This window comes from Notothenia rossii (assembly GCF_949606895.1).
Source record: "Notothenia rossii genome assembly, chromosome: 9".
Lineage (NCBI taxonomy): Eukaryota > Metazoa > Chordata > Actinopteri > Perciformes > Nototheniidae > Notothenia > Notothenia rossii.
The window spans coordinates 55,441,017-55,458,174 of NC_136907.1; the positions used below are offsets into that span (position 1 = coordinate 55,441,017).

The 17,158-nt window shown below is 40.0% G+C and overlaps 3 protein-coding genes across 4 annotated transcripts in view; 1 reads left to right on the plus strand and 2 right to left on the minus strand.

The window, feature by feature from the left end:
- Window positions 1-17,158, plus strand: part of LOC307018584 (CTD small phosphatase-like protein) — a 125,927-nt gene that overhangs the window by 88,983 nt on the left and 19,786 nt on the right. The gene's annotated exons all lie outside the window — the stretch shown is intronic.
- On the minus strand, window positions 5-4,436 carry LOC307018160 (kelch-like protein 40a). The gene is made up of 6 exons (XM_079648284.1): window positions 3,195-4,436; window positions 2,947-3,107; window positions 2,330-2,437; window positions 1,771-1,956; window positions 1,409-1,558; window positions 5-453 (listed from the first exon to the last, which is right to left on the minus strand). The coding sequence occupies exons 1-6, from the start codon at window positions 4,314-4,316 to the stop codon at window positions 342-344; spliced, it is 1,839 nt and encodes a 612-aa protein (XP_079504410.1). The 5' UTR covers window positions 4,317-4,436; the 3' UTR covers window positions 5-341.
- On the minus strand, window positions 6,815-16,237 carry hhatla (hedgehog acyltransferase like, a). 2 transcript variants are annotated; one of them, XM_079648888.1, is made up of 13 exons: window positions 15,980-16,237; window positions 14,808-14,935; window positions 13,490-13,557; window positions 13,271-13,384; window positions 12,324-12,344; window positions 11,902-12,096; window positions 10,981-11,190; window positions 10,578-10,749; window positions 10,262-10,406; window positions 10,138-10,173; window positions 8,487-8,688; window positions 8,258-8,399; window positions 6,815-7,984 (listed from the first exon to the last, which is right to left on the minus strand). In XM_079648888.1, exons 2-13 carry the CDS (start codon window positions 14,911-14,913, stop codon window positions 7,842-7,844), a joined length of 1,554 nt encoding a protein of 517 aa, XP_079505014.1. In that variant the 5' UTR covers window positions 14,914-14,935; window positions 15,980-16,237; the 3' UTR covers window positions 6,815-7,841. The 2 variants fall into 2 exon arrangements, with proteins under 2 accessions (XP_079505014.1, XP_079505015.1); XM_079648889.1 differs by lacking the exon at window positions 12,324-12,344 and having other exon boundaries at window positions 15,980-16,236.

The window sequence follows — 17,158 nt, forward strand, 5'->3', positions numbered from 1 at the left end:
GGCCTTAAAGCAAAACAGTCACTCTTTATTTCTGCTTCAAATAAAGCAAACCAGTATTAAAGACACTTGATGACATAAAATAACAAATAAAACAGATGTACAAATCAACATGTTAGCTTTTTATAAAGCTAGCATTAACATGAATTTGTCTCCCCCTGCTGTAAAAAAATAGGGGGGAACAACCTCATAACACCTTTTCTCCTTGAGAGACCAAATGGGATTGTTACTGTGAAACTTTCTGTACCCTAAACCAATTTTGGGAGATGGTCCATAATGAGTACAATCATTTACTTTAATGATAATGTATCACTATTAACCTCGTGGCACCAGCAACAGCTCAGTTATAACTTGGTGAGGCGCAGAGTGTTGAGACGCACTGGGAGAATAGTGGCTCCCTCTGCATAGCTGATCTCTCGCAAAATCCCATTCCAGCACTTGTCTGGCTCGTCATATCTGTGGGAAACATACATAAATCAGTTTTTGTCTGCTTATAACATCATTGGATAGAATATAACAATAACAAATGCAATCTCAAGTCCTTTTAGCTAGACATGCAAAGATTAATTGAATCATTGTCAACTAAGAAATTAGTCATAAACTATTTTGATAAAAGATTAATCAGTTTGAGTATTTTTCTTTTCAACAATCAATATTCCATTCCACTCCAGCTTCTTAAATGTGAATAGTTCCTGGTCTCTTTAATCCTCAATGTAAACTGAATATCTTTGGGATGACAAATATTTAAAATATTTTATACAATACACATTGTCGACAGTAGTAAATGGAAAGTGCAATTTTTTTAGATTATTATTTTCTCCACTTTTAACCCTAATGAGCGACGGTATACATTTATGTATGTTACCATGGCATACATTTGGACTTGTCTAAACAGGAAAAGTACATATAAAAGTACAGTAACAATTGTTCAGTTCCATTTAGTTCTGCAAGTAAGGTGTGAAGAGTGAGCAAACACGCACAAAACAAGCATCCTTGAAAACATAATTGGAATGCAGCCATTATTGTAAAATATAATAAATCTGGTATATTCCCTAAACACTTTGCCTTATGTGTGGCACTCAGCCTCAAACCCCTTTGTTCCCACTAGATGTCAATATTTAAAAAATATCACATCATTTGTGATTTCAATTAATGAAATAATGGTTGCTTTTGGTCTTTTATAGGATTAGTTAACAATTAGAAAAACAAAATAATACTTATAATTAAAAAAATATCCATTAAACCTGTACTTATCCTTTTGGCAAAGTATATGGTCTATGGAAAGACATAATTGGAGTTTGGCATGAGATTATTCTTTGCTGTGTTTTAATAATGGGGTATAATGTCTTTTCAACTGTAGAATGAAATCTGTTATTGTGGTCACATTATATTCCCTCATGGGCCCCCTCACCTCCAGACGTCAGCCATCTCTGTTGGGGCGGGCTCGTCGCTGGTTTCACTGGGCATCATGGCAAAGCCCCCCACAGCATACAGGCAACCCCCAGTGGAAATCAGATTGAGAGAGCTGCGCTCCTGAGGGAAGTCTGTAAACTCAGACCACCTGGAGCACAAAACAACAATAACGTGATGATGGTGTTAGATAAGCTGCTATATGTTACTGTATGATACACACAGCAGTGCAATCAGTGCTATTTTTATGACCTTGTGATCTTCTATAAATGCTCGATGAGTCATTAAATTACTGTGGGCAGAGGCTTCACCTCATAACAATGAGTTAAAGTGGCTCATATACAAAAACAACAGTTGTCTTACTTGTTGGTGGCAATGTCGTAGAACTCCACAGAGCTGGTGAGCCCTGCGTCTGTGACCCCCGTGACCACAAAGATCTGTTCTTTGTGTACGGCGATACCAAACAGGGAGCGGGCCGTCTGCAGAGGAGCCAGGTCCTTCCACTCAAACTTTGTGGGGTTGTAGACACAGACCCTTCTCATGCATTTCCTACATGAATCATTTAAAACAGTGTGTTAAAGGGGCTAGTTTATCTTATAGATGAAGTTCAGTTTCACAAAGAGTAACACTCATTCTGTAAACAGTTATAAACAGTGGAAAAAACAACCCTGATAATGTCATAAACTGAGGGTGTGGAATTGAAAAGAGAAGGGGCCGTTTATATAAAATACCTAAAGGACTACAATCTGTTGTATCTGAAGTAATACTTTTACAAATTGAGGATTGAGCAACATAGAATAAATTACAATACATTAAGGTTTTGGTTTAAAAAAAGGCACAAAAACTAGCATTCTTATCGGTTACATGGAACCACAGTGTGAAAATACAATCCTGAGGTGTAATAAAATACTGTGCCACATACTTGCTTTCAGATTTCCCTCCAATGACGTAGACCAGACCGTTGTGTGAGACGGTTCCATGGCCGTACACTTGGTAAGGAAGAGGGTCAGACTCTCCCCATTTGAATGACCTGTGCACAACAAAAGAATATGCATCATCTTGAAGTAATCCTTAATACAATTATTGATGATAATGAAGTGAATCTAAAGACTCATTCAGCAATAATACTGATAAGAAATGATGACGAGGGAGATCTTCAGGAATTCAATAACTAACTTTGTGGCACAAAAAAGCATCTACAAAAATTTGATAGATTTGGATTTTTCATAAAAACTCAAAGGTTAAGTTTAAAGTTTAGACATTTATACAACTTTTGAGACAAAAAGAGCCAATCATTCTGCCGAAAAATGCATTTTGATGGCTTTACATGGTTTACACAGGACAATGATGCAGCATTTTACATCTATAGAAATAATGCTTTTATTGTTAAAATTAGAGTGATTGTATTACACTCTCTGATGATTTAAAAGGAGGCTTGATTGCTGATTAATAAGAAACATTTCCTGAAAAGGCTTCCCTTGAAAAAAAAGTGTTTTCATTTAGACCGTGGATTTAAAGAAGATCCCTATCCACACTTACTGTCTGTCGTAGATGCTGACTGAGTCCAGGGCGTGCTCTCCATCCTTCAGCTCCTTTCCCCCAACAACGAAGATGGAGTTCTCAGCTTCAGTCAGGCCGAACAGACAGCGAGGGTTGGGTTGAGAAGGCATCCCTAACCATTCTGAACTCACTGGGTCAAACTGGGGATGAAGACAATGATACGTGAGGATTGAGGAACAAGGAAATAGAATTTGACCTTTTTTTTCAGGTTACAAAACACATCATACCTGCAGGAAGTAAGAGCTGAACGGTTCATCTTTGTCCTCCTCGTTGTAGATAAGTCCTCCGACAACAAACACCTGGTTCTCCTTGGTCACCAGGCTGCAGTGGTTCTTGGGAATTTTTGTCGACTCTGAGGCCACAAAGCATTCATTTCCTACCGGGTCATAGGCCACAGTCCCTTTGTCACTGATCATTAGTATCAGTTCCAGCTCAAACATTCCAAAGCGAGGGTTGTTGTTGAGTATACCCGGCAAGTACCCTTCTTCCTCATCGTCCTCCTCCTCGCTTTCTTCTCCCCCCTTTGCCTCGTCACTTTCAAGCTTCTTGGGTTTTGGGAGACGCCCTTTGTAAGCATCCTTGACCAGATCCAGCTCCTTCTTGATGTCCTGGCTGAACCGCAGGAACTGGTGACGCTCTACTTTCTCTTTGAAGTAATCCGGAGCTATGAGCCTGAAACGGATGCAGTGCAAAAGCTCTGGAAGGTCCTTAACACGGTTAGTCTCGTCATGTTTGACCCAGTCCATTAGAGATTCAAACACCAGCTCCTCCCGCTCAATGTTGAGGGCGTCTGAGGTGATGATGATGGCCAGCTCGCTCGCGCCCAACTGATGGAAGTCCTGGTCTCTGACAACCATCTGGTAGCGTTCACAGATGAAGTCTCTAGCATTCAGAGCAAGCCTGGGACAATCCAGCAGCAGTCCCAGCCTGAAGATAGCCAAGCAGTTTCCCAGAACCAGCTTCTCTTGGAGGTAAGACACACATACAGAGAAGATTGAGGGTATCTGGTACATGTTAGCAACCATGAAGATATCCTGGACGTTCTGTTCTGTCAGATTAATGTCAGAGGTGTATAAGTAGCGCAGGATCATCTTAATGACACTTGGCTCCACATCTTTGAGTACAATCTCACGCTTCTTGCTCTCCTCCAGTTCGGACAGGAACATGGCCTTGAAGAAAGGGCTGCTTGCGGCCAAAACCAAGCGGTGGCAGGGGAACTCTTCCTCCTGAATTTTGAGGACGCAGTCCACAAACTTTTCATTCTCCAAGAGGTCACTCAATCCGTCCTGAAGCAGACTCTGTTGGTACATCCGAGGCTGCTCCACCGGGTCTATAGTCTGGGCCGCCATTTTGTTCTGTCGACCTAATGCTGGTTGGGTTTCGTGGGCACCCTACTCGCTCCCCACCACAGAGCAGGACTGTCAGCGTGCACAGGGCGGCTCGGATCACTGGGGACAGTCTCAGTGGGTTGGTTGGCTGGTGGCTGCAGCTGCCTGTGGCTGTCAGTCACTGTAAGTCAGGGGTATTTATAGACAGGACCCTCACAAAGCTGAGGAATCCATTTTGGTGGACCTATCCACTCCTGCACCACACAGACCCCCACAAAAACAGCTGAATGACTAAGCACAGAGGTGTCTTAAATCCAGCAGAACAACTCAGCAGGCCGTCTTGCTGACTTTTATTACTGTGATATTTTCACAAAGTTTCACACAATTGTATTTGTACAATTGTGTTGTTTTTGGAAATCCTGTGACTTGTTAATTCACTGTTCACCTTTATCATTGACATCCCCATAAACCTCCCTCAAGTTAAAAAGCTAGTGACACACTTCATGTTCCACATTAGTTGGGGTGTTACTTCTTATTATTTAACAGGTGATGTACTCTACATGTCCTTTCATTTAAATAATTAAAAAGTGGCTCTTTATAAAAATAACAAAACAATTTGAAAATGTGAGTTGCGACAATAAGTCGATCAACAGAAACTAATCATTTTGGTTATCTACTAAAGTGCTCGAGCTTCCAAAAGTTACAGTTTCCAGCCTCTCAAATATGGAGACTTTCTTTTTTCGGTTGTATATTGTTAAAACAAATTGCATATATTTTTGAATTGACAAAAAAAGACATGGGGAAGAAATGTAGGAGTATTTCTGACATGTTGTAGACTAAATAAATTGATTGACCAAGCAAAGAATGAGCAGACTAATTGATAACAAATATAAACATGACTTAATAATTGAACCAAACATTCATGGTATAATTGTTCAAATATGATTAAAACAGCAGGTTCATACAACATTTTTCATTATCAAATCAATCCTCTTTTAGATAAGAGGTCTCATTATTCATAACACATCAAATGAATAAAGATTATGAAGCATGCTCAAACATTTTCTATATATATATGGAATATGTGTAACCTCGTTTAATACATGCCTCCAGAATGATAAACGACACTGGCACCTATTGGCTGAAAATGAGAAGAAGATATTGGGATAAATGAATTGCACCACTTTCCCTCATACATACACAGGGAATAGTTTCTGTTATGTGTAATTCTTGCCATATAATTAACTTAATAATAAATGTAAGCTACTCTGTTTACTAAAAAGTTTACTTAGAGGACAAGACCATTGGAATAAGTTGATCAAACATACTGTAAGAGTTTCATATGAAGAGATATGTCGCCTGTACACTCTTTGCAAAGGCCAAATGCAATTTAACACAAAGTTATATGCTGCTCATGGTGAAAAATAGAAAAGCACAGGTGAAAGGAATAACATTAATTAAAGTGCTGCCCGGCTTATCTGTGCCAGCACCCAAGAGCGAGTCAGTTTGAAGGTCACAATTAGTGTTATTTATTGCACCTGAGCATTTCTTGCAAACTGTAAATTGAGCAGCATGTTAAACCGGGCCTATACGATAATGTATGGGTGACCTGAATTGCTACATAAAAGCGTATACCTTTATATGGTGCCTACAATACTAAGATATCCAGTTATTAATACGCAGCTATGGGATAGATGCAACACAGTGGTTTAGCATAGGTAAGCTAGCTCAAAATTCATTGGACTATCATCGATGTGCAAATTAAATATGTTGTTTTTATCTTTGGTCAAAATATGTTGGATTTATGGAACTTTTCTGTATATATTTATTTCTTTTTTTTTAAACACACTGACGTTTAAAACAATCAGTTAGCACTACTGGAAAAGTAGTTCTCTGTTGAAGATGATGTAAATCACATGATGTCACCTACAACATGCACTTATTTTCATAGAAGGAAAAGCACAGGTGTTACTATTTCCATGAATGAGTCCCAGGAAACAATGACAATGAGCAGCAAAATACCAGCATCTACTGTGACATGAAAAAGGATTATATGGTTAAGGCTACAATTGTTTCACCATCCTAAACTGGAGAGTAAGGTAGGTGCCAATCATGTTCAGATAGTGCTTTTCAAGCAAACTAAGTGGAAGTAAATAAAGGAGTCCAATGGAGATGTTTCAGGTAGGGAGAGAACCGCGCTTCAAATGTTGGGATTCAAGCATTTGCAGACCATTTGCCTATATAAAGGGAAGACCCCAAAAAGCATAATAGGGCCCCTTTGATCCAACATGTGTTAATCTCAGTCAGTGAGCAGCGTTGGTCAAAGTGGGCCATCTTGTGGCCATAGATTACATTGTCTCACTTTAAACCCAATGCTGTCTTTCATGACTTATTATAGAATTTAATAAGAAATGATTTAGAATAAATTGAATGTTTTATTTTACTATGCTTATCCGTCAATGCAAACAACAAAACTATATTTAGTTTTGTCTCTATACAACAAAAAAACAAACTGATACTTGTGTCCCTTTTGGATTAACCAAAACTTTATTTCAATTCAAACATTCGAAAATGAACACTTTTGAGTAAAAACCCTAAAAGAAAAGGCATTACAATGTTTTTTCTCTGGCTGCTACACTAGAGACAGACAGAAAGCAGGTTTTGGTGACAGGCAGGATAAGAGTGACGCATTTTCCCTCCCGGGCCTATTGCCTTTCCTAGTGAGCTGAGGGGCCTGGGTCATGTGGGAGAGGGTGGAGGGGAGATATTCTTAAATGTCACACCGACAGTAATCTCCTGCATGGTGGTCTTTCTCTGGACGGTTTAACTACATTCAACTCTTCAACATGACAAAAGATCTAAAACATTCTCAACCAACCTTCAAAATAGACTTTCCTATACATTATACTATTATCTTTGCTTTGTGAAAGTAGAGCAAAAATACAATCAGCTGCAAGCTATGTGCAGGACGTCGACAGCACCATTTATGTCATATCTTCATTGCAGTCCATTTGTGGCACTCTGATTTCAAGTTTTTAAAGTTTTTAACCCTTTCAGTATGGTAAACAATTGTCTTAATGAGGATCTGAGGCGTTTAAGGCAAAATAAGACACTATTTAACAAAAAATAATCCTATTGATGATGGTTAAAGAAAGAAAACAGTGATAATATCAACATTTGAGAGAAATCTAAAGTGAGAACAGGAGAAAAACAACAGAAGTTGTTCCTGCATGTTTTTATACTATGAGGTGTACTATCGTTAAATATTTAGCAGGCCTAAAACATTCTCTTGTTCGGATGAAATACAAAATGCACCATTGTTGGATTTGTGCCAAAGGACGTGGCGATTATCTACAGCAAGTGCACTTGAGGAGATTTGACAATTCCAAACTTTGCTTCACTCCTGACAAAAACACAGGCTTTGTAAACAATACATACAGGTGCCGACTAGTTGTTACACTCGGGTTAGGTTTAGTTCACAAGGCCGAGCATGGAACAGTGTGAGTGGGCTGTTCACCGTGAAGTCTGTGACAGTTTTCTATCAGTTCATTCTGCTTTTTCTTTCCCCCCATCTACTGCCTTCACCGGCTCGGGATCCTCCAGCAGGGCTTCTTTTCTCTCTCTTTCCTTCACCAGCTGCACGCCACAGTAGGTCACAAGTAACACTGAGAGGGTGGACAGAGGAAAACCTGGAAGAAAAACACAAAGAAGGAAAGATAAAGGATTTATCTCTGTCATCTGTTGATAATCCTGTGAACAACCTCTACCATATTCTGGTGTTATTAAACATTCCTGTATTCTATGTGAAAGAAAGCAACAAAGAAGAGGTTAAGTCATTTGATATCTGGAGGATGACGCCGCCCCCTGAGACTCTGTTGCTTTTGATGTCCGTCTCGCTTTCAATAGAACTGACAGAAGAGCCTCAGTATGTTTCTACATAATACGCTCTCGTTGTTCCATACCTTTGAAAATCAGTCGTCTTCCAACCAGTTTGGCGAACTCCAAACTGTTCAGGGAGAGGACGTTGTAGAGGATAATGGTCCAGAAGTTGGCAGCGTTGAACACACCCCGGATCCTGCGTGACATGGCTCCACCCATAAAACCCTATATTTACAGGGGAAACAGGTTCAAAATTACGCAGAGCATCATACCTATATTGACTATAGGGACTTTTATCTGGATGTTTCCTACCTCAATGGTAGAAAGTGGTGGCAGGGAGAACAACTTGGCCACCCACAGCTCAAAGTTGAGGCCAAAGCAGTTGAAGAAGGACCAGATGTAAACCAGCTGACACGGGCCCAGCCACAGCGTGGTGATTGCGAAGGTGCAGATGGTTGCCAGGAGCTCCTTGAAGATTTTATCGTGATCCCCGCCAATGTAGTCATAAACATACCTGCAAAATAATAGTTCAAACCAAGTGGATAGAGAACCAAACTCGTCGTCCATGAACATTAGGTTTTGTAAAGCTAGAGTAAATGTGTTGTTATTAAGAAGAAGAAGAAGAAGAAGATGGACCTTTATTAATCCCCCGAGGGGAAAATTCAGTTTCCACTCTGTCGTGCACACACATGCTTTTTTATACAGGTAATACAGTACACACAGTACACACATTGTACAACATCCACATACAAAATACACACACAGTTATATGCACACATACACATGCATTTGAGTGGTCAGAGCCGAGGCAGCCAGTCTAGCCGGCGCCAGTGAGCAGTTGGGGTTAGGTGCCTTGCTCAAGGGCACTTCGGCAGTGGCCAAGGAGGTGAACTGGCTCCTCTTCAGTACCTACCAGTCTGCACTCCGTATTTTTTTGGTCCAAAGTCCGATCCCCTACAGACTGAACTACTGCAAACTGCAAACTACATAACCTAAGGAACCCACATCATGCTAGCTAGTCACAAAGGAGGCTAAATTGGATCCAAAGTTCGAGGTGGCAAAACATTTTTTAGACAGAACTGCTCACCATCCAATGGCAGAAGAATGCCAATTTTGGAGAATTCTCCCAATGTTTAAACTCATTGATACACAATTCCTCCATGGTCTTGGTGTGAATGTGGTATTTTGGAGGGACAACGCTTATTAGTCCTGAATGGTAAATGTTTTCTTTTTTTAGGACCAAATCTGTGCCAATGGTCATCATTTACTTCCGTCATAATGTTCTAAGCCCTTATGCAGATGTATGACTAGACCTGTATCTCAAGTTAATCTTCAGGTTCCTTGCTCAAGGGCACTTCGGCAGTGGCCAAGGAGGTGAACTGGCTCCTCTTCAGTACCTACCAGTCTGCACTCCGTATTTTTTTGGTCCAAAGTCCGATCCCCTACAGACTGAACTACTGCAAACTGCAAACTAAATAACCTAAGGAACCCACATCATGCTAGCTAGTCACAAAGGAGGCTAAATTGGATCCAAAGTTCGAGGTGGCAAAACATTTTTTAGACAGCACTGCTCACCATCCAATGGCAGAAGAATGCACATTTTGGAGAATTCTCCCAATGTTTAAACTCATTGATACACAATTCCTCCATGGTCTTGGTGTGAATGTGGTATTTTGGAGGGACAACGCTTATTAGTTCCTGAATGGTAAATGTTTTCTTTTTTTAGGACCAAATCTGTGCCAATGGTCATCATTTACTTCCGTCATAATGTTCTAAGCCCTTATGCAGATGTATGACTAGACCTGTATCTCAAGTTAATCTTCAGGTTCCTACTTTTTAGATGTTGTATTGTACATACATTCTTCACCAGCTATTCCCCAATAATGATCCCTTATCCTCCTAAAAAAAAAGAAAAACATGGTATGGTAGGGAGGTCACCGGGGAAGAGATTTAACACACTTACCTGCACAGCCAGTCGTTGATGCCTCTGTCAAAGTGCCTAGAAAAAGGAGAAATAATCCACATGAACACTTATACACAATTTCAAGGTTAATCAACGTCACCAAAGAAAGAGAAATAGCGCTTACGTCTCAGCGAAGACATAGAGCATGGTGATACATTTAGGAGGCTGAGGAGGGTCCAGGTGGTCCAGTCTAGCCACAGTGTTGATGACACCAAACATTATGGCTGCCTTCACCCAGTCATACACCAGGTTGGAATAAGCCAGACCAGCTGGGTACACATGGAAACAAAATAAGATAAGATAAGATAAGATGGACCTTTATTAATCCCCGTGGGGAAATTCAGTTATAAGGAGAGTGTTGGTGAACTTTGATACTGTATATCCATTAAGTTAAAAAGAGCCAATATTCGAGATTAGCTCCTCATCATATATATGCTCACCCAGACACCAGTCAGAAAGCTTGGCGACCAGCTTCATGTCACTGGGGATGGTCAGGATGTAGAGGTAGTGGAAGAAGACGTCCACCACGAGAATAATTCCCAGATGCAGCAAAGCCTTGGTGGTGATGTTCCACATCTCCCTTTCCTTGCGTGTCAGCTGGGTGTTGTTCACCTGTGGAATTCAAAACACAAACCATCATGGTTGGAATAAGGGTAAGAACATACTGATATTCAAAATCTAAACATAGTTATATCGACTCAATTCATTGTGTTTGGTTATTACATTAGCCTTTAGGAGTTTTCTAAAACAATTTGCCCTCATGAGTGATGGCTTTAATAACTACTGTCAGATTTCAAATGGCGGCTCACTTTTCCACTTTGACTTTGACTCTTAAATCCTCACCTGGGCATGAAACTTGTCGAAAGTCATGATGGGTCCGAAGAAGAAGAAGGGGAGGTAGAAGTTGTATCTCAGCAGGTCACAGAAGGTGTAGTTGCCCTCCTTCTTATCGCAGTTCTCCAAAGCAAAGCTCATACAGCGCATGATGCTGAAGCCACAGCCTCCGTAGAACAGGACGTCTTGCAGGTCAAAAGAGCCGGTCACCAAGGCTTCCTGAAGAAAAATCGGAGCAAGCACTTTACAACATTACTCCTGCACCTTGTTATAATTTAAAACAGCATATTTTGGTTGTATTATTTATTTTCTCTTATATATATGTCATACTAGGGCTGCAACTAACTGTTAATTGGATTACTCAGCTGATTATTTTCTTGACTATTCTCTAGGTCTATGAAATTACAGAATGTTTCTCAAAGTCCAAGGTGATGTCTTTAAATGTCTAATCATATTATATAAAAAAGAGAAAAACAGGACATCTCCATAATTGAGATGCTAAAAAGAGCTGTTTTCTTATCAAATGTGCATCCAAAATTACTTTTGACTATTAAACGAGGATCAAAATATGAATACTTTTCTATCAATAGACTTATCGATTAGTCGATTGTGTTAAATTAAATTAAATATAAGTTGAAAAAATGAATTTGACAAATTCTAAATAATAACGTATCTCCATGCTGGTTTTTCTGATTATCTCTTTGAATGTCTTGTTTTATAAAAAAACTGAAATATTCAGTTTGATATAAAATGGTAAAAAGCTAGCTCATATTATTGAGGGTGAGAAGGTCATCATTATCCGCCTTTTTGATTAAAAGTGAGACGTATCTCCTTTTTTTCAGGCAATCCAGCATTCAATGTTTACGCATCTAAGGCCTGAATGAGCCACCATGATGGTTTTTGGTTTAACTCAAACCCCCCCCCACTCACCTGCCAGGAGTTATAGGGCTCCAGCTTGATGGAGGCCAGCGCGCTCAGGCCGGCAGCTAAGCACAACCACTTCATCTTGACCAGGGCGACGCTGTAGAGGATGATGCAGTGAGACAGAACCAGAGCCATGTAGGTCCAGCCCATGGTGACCAGGACGGCCAAACCACCATACACCCCAAAGATCAAGGATCTGTGCTGTGGGTACACAGGCCAGCGTGAGTGTGACAGCATCCTGGGAATACTTGTACTCCTCATTAATTCATTTATCACACATGAGGATTGGTGTTAGTATAACACTGTTGCATCTACAATATGGATATAATGGAAAGGTTAAATTGTGGAATAACAACAACTCCATGTTTAAATGGTTTGAATGACACACGTGACAAATGTTATACAATTCACAAGTTTATTAATGTTACCTTACATCCATTTATACCAATCTTCATTGTAAGCATGGAACAAAACAGAAAAACATGTTTAAAACAACTGTGTTAAATATGTCGAATAGACACTCAGCAACATACACCATCGCAGTCAAAGAGAATGCAACCCATGCTCATGCATCAACTCAATTAGGTGTAAGACCTTGGGGTACAAATATACAATATGATCCATTTTTCTTAATAGAATTGTATTGAACTGAACAGATTTTAATGTACAGCCCATGCCTTACATCAGCACATAGCTTTGCATGCACAATAATATGTATTTACCACAGATTGAATGTATGAATGTCTTTTGCTTATTAACGTTGTATTATTTCATGATTTATCTCTGTTGGAATTATGGTAATATTGTTTTGGCAAAAAGACATACTTCTACAATAGTATACAATTCATTTATTTTCATACACGACATAAAAATGTGTTGATACATTTTGCATGCATTTTTCTTTACCATCATCATATAGCAACTTCTTCAAATTTAATTCCACAATTTTTTCATACAATATCGGGATATTGATACTTTTCAATCAATCTTTTTGGCCAGGACTTGTTTTTTCTTATTCCCATTGTTACCTATATTGTATTTGATATATTTATTTTAATTTTCTCTTTTCTTCTTTTTTTTTTTCTGAGGTAGAGGGGGTTTGTTACCAGGGTCGTTTTCGTTATGCGCCTGGGGCTTCTTGACTTCACCTGTCACATTTCATATTTTTAAATTTAGATTTCTTGCAGCCTTATGTTTGCGTAAATATTTTACTAAAAAAATCATCTAATTGATTGGTGCAAAGCTTGTGCAATCAAACACACCAAAAAACATGCATGTGTATATAGTACATTCAATACAAATAACATGCCATTATACCTGTATGCAGTCAGATTACCGTGCTATAGCTGATGGACATTCACACACATGCACGCACCTTTGGAGCTAGCAGGCTGAATATCTTTGCAAAGATAACGTGACCGGCGAGAGCGAAAAGGATATGATTGCGGAATGTAGAGAACCACATCATCCATTCGAAGTCTGCAGCATCCTGTGGCAAAGAAGGATTCATCATTAACACGTGACCAACACTCTCTCATTTAACATCCTGCATTAGGAAATCCAATTGTAGAACACATTGAGATACGCAATTTACCATTTTCCTGCCAAAGTAATGCCATCCTGGCTGCACACTTTCTTTGAAGGCCTTCCTGTCTATATTCTCTGAAGGAAAAAACAGAACAAGATTTAGTGTTTTATCAACGTGGTATTATATTTTCAACAGAACAATATACAGTATGGTTAAGCTTTAAGGTTTAGAGGAGCTAAATCCAGACTTTGGGCAGCTTCATCTTTGGGTGTCTATGTAATAATCATTTGGAGAATACGGTCCTGCTGGAACGGCTTTGGTGTCACTTTAGGATGATCCTAGTGAATTGTAGGTGCATGAGCCCATTCACTCCATCTGATAACATTAAATATTACATAATGCACTAGCTGCAAAGCTTTCTATTTTTGAGTCTGACATCTTCACACTCATGTGGTCATAATCTGGTTGTAGGAGATTAGTTCACTGCACAATCTGAATGAAACGTGAAACACAAAAATCATATTAGATAACAAATATGAGTGTGAAAGCGATCAGAATCATGGCATTGATGTTAATACTTCCTATTCAAGGCAACGCCCCCAGCCACTCCAGCTTTGCCTTGTTACACTAATGGACATGAAAAAAGGATATCAAAATGTGTGGGTCACTCAGGGAAAGCCTCTTACTCCAGGGAACGCAGCCAAGCTTTTATTATGAATGTACAGTGCTACTGTAGCGGTGTAAATGCCAAAAGACTGAGCAGCCAAAAATGAGCATTTCAAGAGAATCAGGAAGAAAAAGAATCAGGACCAAATGACAACATGACTCTGCCATGACCGATCTGACTGTGACAGACAGTACCATTCACCAAATTACACTAAATCCATTCAGAGCCATATGTAAAGAGGATACTTTTAGCTATTTACTGTCTAATACATGTAAACAGTTGGGAGTATTTCGGGACGAAGTGTCTGGGATTAGATGATGAGTTTAATTTAGTCTTAGTCTGAAATATCTCCACCAGAAAAATAATTAAAAGTAATTGGAACATCTTTAAATTGTCTGCCTATTAATAGAAAAACAAAGGTATTGGGGGATTAGGGGATTTTTTGTTCTGCTAAAGGGATGTTGTTCTATGTACTTGTGTCCTAATTAGGGGTCTTTTTTTTGTTGAAGCACATTTTAATAAATAATTCCCATTGTTAAGTGGTATTGAGTGGGATTTATTAGGACTGAGAGCGCTAAATGTACTCATTAAATTGGTACGAAGACAGTGCAGCTACTCTGAAAGTGCTCTTTTTCTCTGTCTCAAAAAAGATAAAATTGAGCCTCAATATGTTACTGCACGTGCTTTGGACATGTCTTTGACTCTTGATGAACTCACCACTTGAAGCTTCAAATATCCAACTGCCTGCCCATATCAAGGCCACGCCGAGTACGGCTGTGTAGAGATACAGCTCATATCTGGGCAGGGCAGACTTGATCCCCATGGTGAATCCGTAAACTGGAAGCCTAATGGAATGTAAAGCAATCAGCCACACAATATAAGATCTCACTTAATGAAGGAAAGCGGCAGAAAGAAAAAAAACACGTCTTAGAAAAAAAGCAAAGGATTTTCAGATGACTATTTGGAAGGAATGTGTTTTTATTCTGGTCTGAGACAAGAGCATGCACTTTTATTACTGTAGATGTGTTCACTTTGGACATCCTATTCATATAAACCCCCATTGAAATGATATAACAATAGCCTTTTGGAAAAAAATGTCTTTAACACCCATACAACTTATGATGGTGATTACATGAAACTCCCTTTTAAAACACGCATAAAACACAGGTTCTACTGGACATACAGACCATCAATTAAGGGACATTTGTACTAATAAGCTTAAAGGATCGACAGGGCAGAGACTTAAATAGTACTGCAGAGCCCTGGCTCCTCGGAATCAGCACTGTCAGCTGCATGCGCAACCCTACCTCTCCTTCCCATTATAGCTCCTGCAGTTGGTGCTCAGTGCAGCGGGGCAGCTGCAGTGCTATGTGACCTAAGCTGAGGCGCTGCATGGGGACTCACTTCACAGAATAATTAGCCCTGACAGGAATGACCAAGAATGGTGCATCGGAGTAGGAACAAGAGAGAGACAGCTACTTTCCAGTCGAGAATATGGCACTTGTACCTGGTTGAGTGTGTGTGTGTGTGTGTGTGTGTGTGTGTGTGTGTGTGTGCATGCACGCGTGTGTGTGTGTGTGTGTGTGTGTGTGTGTGTGTGTGTGTGTGTGTGTGTGTGTGTGTGTGTGTGTGTGTGTGTGTGTGTGTGTGTGTGCTTTTGTGTGCTTTTGTGTGTCAGGATCATGTCTAGTTGAAGTTCAAATTGTTGGACTAACAACTTCATGCCAACATGTTACCATGGCTAAGCAGGACCCCAGCAAAGCGTCCTGCATACAAATACTGGTTTACTGTTTCAATGCCCCCATACAGACAGAAGCACTAACACACAGGGATTTTGCAGTGATTGTCATGTATACCCTATACAAACAATCATGCTTGTTTTTACTAACCTTGTATCCGCTTCACACTGTCAAGGTGGGGGGGCGGCGGTGTTTACAGCCAGACTCTTCAATATAGAGAATGAATAAAAGAAAACAACGCGATGTCGGTGGATACTGCAGCTTTTTCTAATTCATCCGTCTTGAAGGGGGGCTTGCCGCTGCCGCTGCCTGCGATCACCAGCCTCGGCCAGTCAGGATGTTTCGGACTCAACGAAAGGAGAAGGAGGAGGGGGGAGTGGGAGAAGGAGGGGGGATATATTTATCTTCCACTTCTGCACCGCAGTGAGGGGTGGTCCACAGTGAGCCAACCAGACCTTACTGGAGCCGGGACAGTGTGTAAAAATGAGGAGGAAAGAATCAACCAATAGCATCATCCTATGCCAACATGATCACAGTGAAACACTCTGATGGCAAAAAAATATAATGGATTAGATATTTAAAAGGCATCTGAAAATATATTGTATGTGAAATGTGATTGTCAAAAGCAATTAGGGTTTCTTCTTATTTTTGCCATACATTTGTTTTAGTTGTTTTGGTATCCTCTTTACTGTGTAGCACCAGAATAGATTTATAAAGTCACGAAAATATTTGAGGAATTTAATGATCCCGCCGACCGCCTCAGTTTTCAGTCATTGTTCCATTATGAAGGAATGTCTTGGCACATTCAAATCCAATAGTGTGACTGATGTGATATACAACTGGCAGCGTAGTTAATTATAAATGCATGAAATATTTCCGTCATTTAAACGCTAGGTGGCGCTCTCTACTTATTAAAATAAGTGACACAAGGGGAACGATCTGAACCCACACCATGGGTTTTGGATAAAAATCAACTATTTTCATGGATTGTTGAAAATCTGCTGTTGGTGTTGTTTGCCTGGGATTAAAGCGTGGTTGCGACCTATTCTGCTAAACAACGTGTGTTGTTTCTAACTGTATTCTTGTTTTGTTAATATAATAAAGATGTATAATTTGTTGCCAGCAGTAATTACAGGGGTAAGGAGGCTTGAGAAAGTCCAGCCAGCTGCATGGGTTGAGCAATAGTGCGGCGAGGCTGGCTGCCTGAGAGGATCCATCACAGAAACACACCGCCCCCTCCCACTCAGAGAGCCCCCGCTTCAGATGCAACTCAAAATACATAAAGCCTCCATGATGCACGGGGAATGAAGGGCCAGCTGATATGAACTG